The 10,608-nt window shown below is 37.3% G+C and overlaps 1 protein-coding gene across 1 annotated transcript; it reads left to right on the top strand.

Annotated features, from left to right (window-relative positions):
* The first annotated feature begins 2,929 nt into the window (after positions 1–2,929).
* m6pr (mannose-6-phosphate receptor (cation dependent)) lies at positions 2,930–9,376 on the top strand. Its single transcript, XM_042489407.1, has 7 exons — positions 2,930–3,122; positions 4,470–4,642; positions 4,817–4,986; positions 5,226–5,335; positions 5,612–5,742; positions 7,026–7,152; positions 7,248–9,376. The coding sequence occupies exons 1-7, from the start codon at positions 3,117–3,119 to the stop codon at positions 7,368–7,370; spliced, it is 840 nt and encodes a 279-aa protein (XP_042345341.1). The 5' UTR covers positions 2,930–3,116; the 3' UTR covers positions 7,371–9,376.
* Positions 9,377–10,608: the final 1,232 nt, after the last annotated feature.

Here is a 10,608-nt window from a genome sequence, read left to right as displayed (position 1 = left end):
TTCTTCCTCCTCTAAAGTAAGTATTTTAATTTCTCTGGAGGTTAAGAAGTTAATAATGACAGAGAGCTATGATGTTGTAAAGAATAAATTAATGGCAATACAATCCAAACTCTTCCTGCATGGATTTTGTGTTTGTCTATCTCCTAATGAACGAGACTGTTGTATTAAATGCATTAAGGAAGCACCACTGAGGAACATTTATCATCTGTAATCTTATCATGTTAAATGTTCAAGTGGGTTATGATTACAAGAACAGGGCACTGTTTCAGGAAAAAAAATCTGATCAAACCCTCTACAGGTTGAAGGCTGCCTTGTATTCAAATTCAACAACAACCTGAAAGCACGAGGTTCAGACTAATGTATAAAACAAGCTTTGTATCACCATGTGTTGTTTCAGTTTTAACAGTAAACTACTGGTACTCTTGAAAGGCCTAAGACAAAAACATCCTCCGTGTACAGTAAAATATTATAAACACATTTTCCCCATAGCTAAAAAAACAGCATACCTTTAAGAATGAACATATACGTATTTTTACTGTAACATCATCTGACTTCTTAAATAGTTGATTATCATGCTGTTTCAGTGACTACGTCAGTTTCCGACTTTGCCAGGTAATTCGATTTACAAAAATTAAGAAATGCAGTGTCACAGAATATCCCTGCATCAGTCATATGTTATGCATATTATTATTTTTTTTGTTTTTATTAAGAGGTGTGTTGGAGAGATGTTGAATCACCTTTATGGTCATTTTGGAGGCTGTGGTTTAGTTTAGTCTTGCTGATATTAATAAAAGAGAGACATTAAACCACAGCTGTTTAAAGTTGGTACAGTCGAAGACTCATTATGGCCTTTAAAGAGAATAAACATAAAGCTTTTCACGGGATTAGGTGACATCAGTGCCAATTATGCTATAACATAATATGCTATCATTATTAAAATTACACTCAAGCAACGTTAAATCATTTACTACAGAATCCAAAATGACCAAACAGTTGAATCACCACCTCTGTAAAGAAAACTGAACATTATAACCTGTATGAAGGTATGGATGGTTGCAGGACTGTTGTAATAGACAGCATTAGTTTGAGCTTTGTGTGCCTAATAAACTGGCAACGTGAAAGTATGTTGGTATACTTTTGCAGCAAATCTACATTTTAAATCCACGATCTACTTACTATTTTGTTGACTCTCTGACATTTCCTGTGGCACCATAATGAGGTTGTGGGTTTTTAGTGAAATGTCTCAACAACTATCGGGTGGAAGGCCATGAAACTTCAGTACAGATATTCATGTTTTCCCACAAGTTGTATAATAAGTTAGGTGGTTCCTTCCTCTAATCATTAAGATTTTTATTTGTCCTGGACTTTGGTTCATGCACAAATTTGCAAAAATAATGATGTTTCCATCAGCCTTAGCTGACCTTTGTGTTTGGCACTAATTAGCAAATGCTGCGCTTCATCATATCATCAGACTGATGTAGCTACACTGTTAACACAGACTTGCTGACTCATAATGCACACTCACCAAATGACTATACCTTGGTATGTTTTGTCTTCATATCCTGTTGTATATTTTTAGGCATTTAAAAAAAAACTCTTATGTAAAGGGACAGTTTGCCCCCAAATCAAATCTTTATATTGTTCATCTTCCCTGTAGCGCTTTTTATAAATATAGATTATTTTGGTGTGACTTGCAGTGTGTTGGATAAATCGGCCACAGAGATGTCTGCCCTCTCTTTAGATGGCACTCAGTTTGTGCCATCTAAAGAGTGTTCAGAGTGCAAAAAAATACATGTGAAAAACCCAACGGCAATGTCCAGGAATTATGACCCGGTTGCTCAAGATAACCCACAGACCTTGTTGTGAGCAGTTTCATAAGAACTATTTTCTTTCTGCCAAACTGCACCCACAAACTGTGTCATCGTATAGGGGAAAGAATGAATCTACTGTGGGTTCACCCACCAGCACCAAGCTACGTCACAGCTCAGCCGAGGAGGACGCCATTAATGTTTACATCTTGCACTGAAACGAGCCTCTCCTCCATGAGTAGATGCACACTTACTTTTGTGTGGTGATTATTTGGTCTTAGCTTTTTTTTTCTTTTCTAATTAAATAAAATCCAATTGAATTCAGTGGAAAGTACAATCATGTGCCAAGAGATGAAAATGTTTTGGTTTGCATCCATTTTTCTGTGTGAATCCACTGTATATCAAGTGTTTTTAGTAAAGTTTTAGTTAATAAAAATGAATAATAATGGGAAAAATGTCCAGAAAATAAAAAGTTTATAATTATATACCTAAAATTATATTACAGAAAAAAAAAACACATTTTAAAAAGTTTTTTTTAGTCAGTTTTAGTTTTTATTTCTGAATTAATTGATTTATTATTATTATTATTATTACTATTATTATCATTATTATTATTGCTGTTGCTGCTTATTTTCAGGTGTTTTTCTTGTAACTTGTTATTAATTTCTTGCTTTTTTTTTTTTTTTTTGGCAATTCCTTGTCAAATTGCTCATTGCCTCCCCAGTCACGCCAATTGGTTCAGGTTTCAAACGGTTAACACTGCACCTCCTTGAATGAGGAAAAACTCCAGATCCCCACTCATTAAAAGGTAATAACCAACGATTTGCGCAGCGTTGACATGTAAAACTATACACATACCCTGGATGAACTCTTCCTCTGTCCACCGTCTCTGTCTGTGAATCAGCTGATGCGGGTGTTGAGGAGGTTTTAGCTGCAGCTCATTGGTCGCGCTTCATTTGGACGGTCACATGCGCGTGTGTGTTTGGTTTCACTTCCGCACTCCGCCGCTGCCTGTAGCCTGTTAGCATCCTGGATGCAGCTTCGCACATTTACAGGCAAAAGCGCGTTTATTACACAGGGCAGGAAAAAAGGCGTGCAGCTAACAAGGTTCACTGAAAACCTCCCGAGTACATGCAGCTTTGCTTCATTTCATCTGCGGGACAACATGTCATCTGTTTTGCTTCATTAAGTGAACCAGGAAGCGACGTTAGCACGAGGAAGCTCACTGCATCATCAGCGGGCTTCATGTTTAAACAACTGTTAAACTAACAAAGGAGCTCTCCAAAATCCTCTACAGCACAACAAGTCATGAAGGTAAGTGCACAATGTAACCAAAAGTTTTAAGCTTTTCAGAGTCGTGTGTTTTTAAAACTGACTGTCCGCTCAAAAAAGTTACTGCCTCGTGCGGGGATGAACAGACATTTTGCATGTTTAAAAAATATGTGCTTGCACGGGTTAATTTACCAGTTACACCATTAGTTTATACTGTTTCTGCTCTGTTTTTGTGTGCCGAGATATTGTAGCCTACATTTAAAATATTAATTCAAAAGAAATCGACAGGTAGTTTCTTCCTGGTTGTGGTCTTTGTTCGGAAAGCAAATAAATGAGCATGCACAGGAGCGTTTCGAGGATTTTAGGACTTTGGGGGCTCAGCCCAGAGACCTCAGGAGGGGGCAACAGGGGGGCTGTTAGGTTATATGTTTTTAAATGAACAAAATGTATTTTTATGCTATTATGCACGCTGGCACCTTATTTAACTTTTCTACTCATCAGATTCATTATGAATTGTGATGAGTAAAATGGTAGTAGTTGTTAGTAATTAGTATTGCGTACAAAATATATAAATAGATACTATATTAATCCTTCACAGGAAATTACATTGTTTTACAGCAGTTCATTCACAGCTAACTACACACAACATAGAAGCACAGCCATACTTATCCTCAGGCGAAAAAATCTTAAAAATAAATAATAAATACTAACTTTACAACTTTAAACATTAAAAGCTGTATAAACAAGGATTGAAAAATAATTAAATGTATATATTTATTTTAACAGTGGTGGAATGTAACATCATATATTATTTAAGTCTCAGTATGAATGGAATGACAGATTGATAGATTTGGGGCTATTAATTATTATTATTATAAGACATACATATATTGGTAAAAATATATATAGCATGTATATTTAGATCTGGGGCTATTCATAAATTGGCACCAGTGAGCATGCTCAATTTGCTGAACAGGAGACATGCAGTTCCAAATTTCACCACTTAATTAATTAATTATTTTTTTATGTTGTTTTTAAAGGCCAGTTGTAATTTCAGTATAATCTCATACATATTACATGAGTGCAACATTTTAGGCAAGAAATAGGCAATGCAGTAACAGATTATATTTATTTTGTTAAGATTACTTCGCGGGTTTTTTTTTGCCTTATAAGATAGGACAGCTAGAGCGTGAAAGAGGGAAAAGAGAGGTAGACTGTAGCGAATGCGAGTAGAAGCAGTAGGAAGAGGAGACATAATTATTTTCACAGACTATTAGTCCTATTTCTTTCAGAATATAATGAACGTCATCAAATAAAATAAAATTTACCAACTGTAGCTTTAAGACAATATATTAATAATTTATTTTTTTCATGTGATATCTATGCCAGGTGGTCAGTACTCACAGTGGAGCGCCTTTCCTGGTGTGGATCGTGGTTGTTCAGGTGGTCCTATTTGGGAGTGGAGTGTACACCGCTGATGGCACCAAAAACTGTAAACTGTTATCTGAGTCTGAATCAGAGCGGAAAGTTCTCAGTCGACTAGAGCCACTCGCCCATAAGAAGTAAGAAGTGACTCAGCTGTATAGCTGCATTTTCAGCACTGAGTGAAAATGCCAACTAACCATGACAGAAGCATTTTGTCTGATTGTCCTTTGCCTTTCCAGTGTTGTTCTTTTTTTCCACCACAGTCTCACATGTTATTAATTGTTTTCTGGGATTTGTTCTCATGTTGACAGCTTTACGGCAGAGACCAGGAGCGCAGCTGAGAATTACACATACGTGTTCCAGCTGTGCGGGGACGCAGCGGGTGTCGTAGGAGCGGGAGCTGTTCAGTTCGACAGCAAGAAAACAGACATTAAACCAACAGTGATTGGCAAGTACGATGCAACACAGGCCATTGGAGGAAGTAAGTCTCTGCAACACTTAAGAATTTCATCCTAATTTACCCTGACTTTGTGTGTCAATGTTCATCATCTGTGAACTGAAATCTGAGGATGCAGAATTGCATTGTGTTTTGGTACAAACTATGAGCATAAAAAGCCTAAAAATGCATCAGAATTACTCACTGGATTGATAATTTCATACAGTGCTTTGGATCAGCATTGTGTCTGCGCTGTCTATTTTGACACTTTTCTACCCTTGTAGGCGATTGGGTGATGCTGATCTACAAAAACGGCGACAGTTATGATGAGCACTGCAACAAGGAACAGAGGAGAGCTGTGGTCATGATCTCTTGTGACAGGAAAACAGATGCGGTAAAAGACACACTGATGATCAATGAAAAGAAATGTTAACTTGCCAGATGTTTAAGGCAGCATTTAAGGCAGTATTGGAGTTTTTCAACAGGGTTTCCCACACATTCATTTATTTGTGGCGGCCCACCACGATTAAAACATCTGCTGCCACGTATTGATTTGATATTTTAAGAGCTGGAGTGTTCATCAGGAGTGCTATTTGAAGGCGATTATTCTAGTTTTATCAGTGTTTTTGCTGCTTTGTATTTAGCATTGTCTCTCTCATCTCTCTCCCAGGGCCAGTTGTCGGTGGTGCTGGAGGACCGGGATCGGTTGCAGGAGTGTTTCTACCTGTTTGAGCTGGACTCAAGTGCAGTGTGTCCAGCTCTTGAGTCCCACATCAGCACTGGCTCCATAATGCTCATCATGTGCGTATCCACAGTTTAATGACATAAAGACCCTTTAAGCTACAGTTTAACTCTTTGCCGCTACATCTACACAGAAGTGCATGACAAAGTCTGTGCAAAAAGTCACGTTCCCCCTCCTCTTCCAACTGTTTCTAATGGCATTTGCTAGAATCTAAAGAAGACAACCAATCAGAGCCGAGGAGTCTCCAATGACGCTGTCAATCACTGCTTGTGAAATGCGGTCAAACTAGACAGCGCTGATTAAATATAAATCAAAATTCTGTCACTGCATTGCCTATTTCTGACTTCAAATATTTTAAGAAACACATTTCAGTGAACTATTAAGCTGTAAAACGAGGAAGTGTGCTCAGCCCGGTTGACATTGCTGAGTTTCAGCTCAAATGTTTTCAACATGGCAACCAGGTCACAAACTTCCTCATTTACAGCTAAACAGTACACTAAAATATGTTTCTGAAGTCATTTTAGGCGAGAAATAGACAATGCAGTAACAGCATCTTGATTCATATTTGATCACTTAGTTTGACAGCGGTTCACGAGCAGTGATTGACATGATCGACAGCTGAGAGATCGCGCTTTTAACAATAAAAGGCGTGACGGTCATGATGTTTGATACAACAGCGGCGGCCTCTTGTATGACCTATAGTATACGTGTCTGCAGCCCTTCATAAACAACAACAACAGCGTTATGTGTTATTTTTCTTCTCTGTTATATGGCAATTGATCTTGTCCTCTGTTCAGAGGGTAAGGAGCTCCCAAATCTCACCCTTTTCTCAATTTTCAGACATCTACAGCTGCTGTTCTTTGTCTTTGAATTAGTTTCTAACAGCTGCTTTTTAAAATCTCCTACACATAACACCGTCAAAACGTCACACCTGTCCTGCCCATCGTCCCATCCTGCCGCTCTCATGTTTATACAGAGACTGTTTTGGTGGTGTTACTACCTCCTGTGGCAACTTAAAGGCAAGACAACATTGCACAGAGCTACACGTGCAGCATAATGGCGTTAAACTCCTGCCTTGGACAGGCAGCGTAAAAGTGGCTGGAGACTCCTCGGCTCAGGTTGGTTGTTTTCATTCACATGCAGTAATGTCATCAGACGAGATGGCAGAGGAACATGATTTTATTCACCGATTATCTGTCTTCTGTGCCACTGTGTTTATACAGTATAGTGACAGTTATAACAAATATGAAAAAGTCATTTTTTTTAAATAAAAGTTACAAAATATAGTTTCAAGCTTGTAAAATTATAAATGGAAAGTGATGCAAGTCCTCTCTGCTTCCAGTGGTTTTTGTCTTCTGGCTGTTTATCTCATTGGAGGTTTCCTCTACCAACGACTGATTGTCGGAGCCAAAGGCATGGAGCAATTCCCAAATTATGCTTTTTGGGTGGAGTTTGGCAATCTGACAGCGGTAAGCCAAATGCAGCTGTTGAGTAACGTCATTAAAAGATCAGGCCCACGTAACTTCATTTGAAATTCAAAACAAACTCTATCACCCTTTTACAGGATGGCTGTGACTTTGTGTGTCGGTCACGTAATCGGGAGGAAGCGCCAGCCTACAGAGGAGTGGCCTCAGAGCCCTTAGAAGAAGAGCCAGAGGAGAGAGACGACCACTTACTACCAATGTGACCTCCACATGTCAGAAATGGGACAGAAATTTTTACTGTGTGACAGTTTTACTCTTTCACAGGTTACATGAAGTTGCTGTTAGACACAAGTCTTGTTTTTTTCGTGTGCTCGTTTAGGTTAGGGCCTGTCGACACGCTGCTTGTATTCCAGACTTATGCCTACGGCAACTGCTTTGTGATCTGCTTGGCACTTAAGAGGGCATGTTACTCATAGAGCTGACAGACTCGTCTCCTCTGCTGACCCCCACACATCTCATTCAGCTGTTTGATTTCAAACAAACGAGTGATTCATCTGAGAGTGACAATACATAGTGACTCTTCTTCCATGGTAATCTGACACAAAAGGGAGGAGTTAAGATGTTGAATTTCTACCTGATTGAAACTTTATGGCGTCATGTTTTTCTGCTTAGCTGATGATAGGTTGTTGTCGGTGCAGGTTGCAGCAAGTTGTTTTTCCTGCGTCCTGATTGTGCACTGACAGTTGCAGGCTATAAAACACACAAGTGCTTCTGCCTGTGTAATTTAGCTTTAATTTGATTTTGTTTTTGTGTTTTGAAAGTAAGTACTGTGAGACATGCTAAATTTTAAGTACTGTGACTGTGCTTACGGCCTTGATTCACACGTAGGAATCACTGTAGAAACCATAGCTTGACTTTTGTTTTCCTTTCTCCATATTATAGGGAAAAACTTTCACATCAGTGCTAATTTCTCCCTTAAATATCGAGTCCTATCGGGTCCAGACACTTGTAGCGAGCCATCCTGTTTCATTTTAATCAGAGAGGTCATCAAAGCTACATTATTCATCATCATTAAAGTTACATTATTGCGCTTAACTTACAGATTTGAAGCAAAGCATCTAACTAAAATTCGAAAATGAATTATGTCCAAAATCATGATATTTTTTTTTCTTCTTAAAGATTCAGTGTGTAGGATTTAAGGGAATATATTTGCGGAAATGGAATATTGTGTAGTAAAACAAAGAGCAGCGTCAGACAAACACTGATTTTTTTAAATACATAAAACTGTCTACAAAGAGACCTATGCGGATAATTAGGCTCACAGTTAAAACCTCCTGAGAAATTAACACTGAAGGAATCTTAACCAGGTGAAGTTTCAGCTGGTGCAATGCGCAATCTTCACTGCTAGACGCTACTTCACCCCTTAAATCTTACACACTGCTCCTTTAATGCTACATCACAACACAGTGATGGGCAATAAGAAGAATTTTACTCATGAATTCTGCTATTTGTAATTTATGATTTAAAAAGTAGGGAATATATGTAGTATATTTAGCATTAATGAACTTTCACAGCAAAAGCCCAATAATTATAGTCACTAACTGTTTAATAGGGAACATTATGGTGATCTGGATGCTACATGATGAAACACCCCGTCATTATGAAGAGGGGATTTTTCTTTGACCAAATATTCAGCCAGCTGCGTGTCTGATGCTTTGCTTCTTTAGGAGGATAGAGCGGCAATGAGAACACTTAATTTTCTGTATCACTGTTTGATAGTTGTAAAAATGTTGCAGCTCAACAGTAATGATGTTTGTAACATTTTTAGTAATTTCAAACTATTAATGCGAGATTTAAAGCAGGATTTGTGGCATTGATGGCAGAATGACATTAGGAAGTTTCAGTTGTGAATCAAGTTACTATATTATTGTCAATGTGAGCACTTACATTTGTTTTGTTTCTATCACTTGCTTTTTGTGTGTATTTGTTTTGAAGTTTCTCTGCTTATTTTCAGTCCAAGGAATCAACTCCTGGCTTATAATTAGGTGGAAATTGTTTCACCTGTGGTTGTAGTGAACTGAACAACCTCTAGATTGAAATAATAGCCACCAGATCTTTTTGTTTGTTTTCTGATTCCATTAAAATAAAATAACAGCAGTAGTTTATGTAAATGCCCATTGTGGTGTTGAAATCAGCACACACCCAAGTGCACTCACCTTTGGAGATTTAATGAATGTAAAATGTTTTAATAAAAACATTTCATGCAAAACACATCTATATTAATAATTTATACTGAAATTAACCTATGTATAAGATCTTTGCTAGTACTGAGTGGTGTTTTGAACATACGCCCTCTTATGGCAGAAGTTTGAAGGGAAAATCCTTTTTATTTGTTTGGTTTTTTTTTTATTAGTCTGGAGATTATCAACCCAAATTTACCAAAAAACCTTATTCAGAGACTAAGTTGGCTGGGAAACAGAGACAAAACATGAATAATACTAACAGAAATTATACTTTATTTTTCAACAATACAAAACTCCAGAACTCCAAAACTTCCTCAGAAAAGGGACTTAACATAGCCTCCAGAGGCATGTTACAATATAAACAGTGCTGTTGGTTTCCTGGGGGGCTCTGGAGTATTGCAACATCATTGAGGATGAATTGTGACTGGGTTTAAACAGCCAAAAATGGGAATGTTGCTTCGAGGCAACACACCATAGAGGGTTAAGTGTATGGACATATATACATAGAACACACACAAGTAGACAGTGAAAACTGTGGGTTATCTGAATAAAAAGCACTACATTTAACAGATTTTGATCAATCGTTTTCATATTCAGTGATTTATATTAATTTAAATGCTAAAACTGACAAACATGTAGACAAAAAAAAAAGACGACAAAGTCTGCAAATCAAAATAAGACACTACAACTGGCAGTGAGTCTGCTTTCTTTTCTTTTAGCAGTGAAGAGATATACTCCATGACAGAAAATTATAGACCCTTATTTTATTGTAATCAATAACATTTCATGGTGAAAAAAAAAGAAACTTGCAGTAGGCTACTATTATAAATATGCACAATATATAATGTAAGAAAATCCAGGAGAACCAGTGAGTTCAAAATCACTGGGGAGTGCTTTTAAAAATGAGCACTGTGAACATAAAAATGTTGGCAAATCTCCATGTAGTTAAGGAGTCATTCATTGAAATATTTGCTATTTACAAGGTTGATTACATTTCATGGTGAAAAAAAGAAACTTGTAGTAGGCTACTATTAATATGCACAATATATAATGTAAGTCAGCTGTCTGTATTTAGTTTGATATCATATGAAGACTATTTTTTTTTTGTTATTTAATTTGATTTGCAAGACAGCAGATGCAATATAAAACAGTAACAAAAAGCAAAGAACAAACAATCATACCAGCATGCAATGCCAGGGGTAAATAAAAAAAAAAAACGTTTGACACAGATACAAACTGAAAAAGAGCAATACAAATA

Source organism: Plectropomus leopardus, chromosome 7, assembly GCF_008729295.1.
Source record: "Plectropomus leopardus isolate mb chromosome 7, YSFRI_Pleo_2.0, whole genome shotgun sequence".
Classification (NCBI taxonomy): Eukaryota; Metazoa; Chordata; class Actinopteri; order Perciformes; family Serranidae; genus Plectropomus; species Plectropomus leopardus.
This window is presented reverse-complemented; position numbering and strand designations above follow the sequence as displayed.

Excerpts from the sequence above, each read along its gene's own strand:
- m6pr (XM_042489407.1), top strand. Across the intron at positions 5,336-5,611 it reads GTGACAGGAAAACAGATGCG|GGCCAGTTGTCGGTGGTGCT; the intron begins GTAAAAGACACA and ends TCTCTCTCCCAG. Across the intron at positions 7,153-7,247 it reads AGTTTGGCAATCTGACAGCG|GATGGCTGTGACTTTGTGTG; the intron begins GTAAGCCAAATG and ends ACCCTTTTACAG.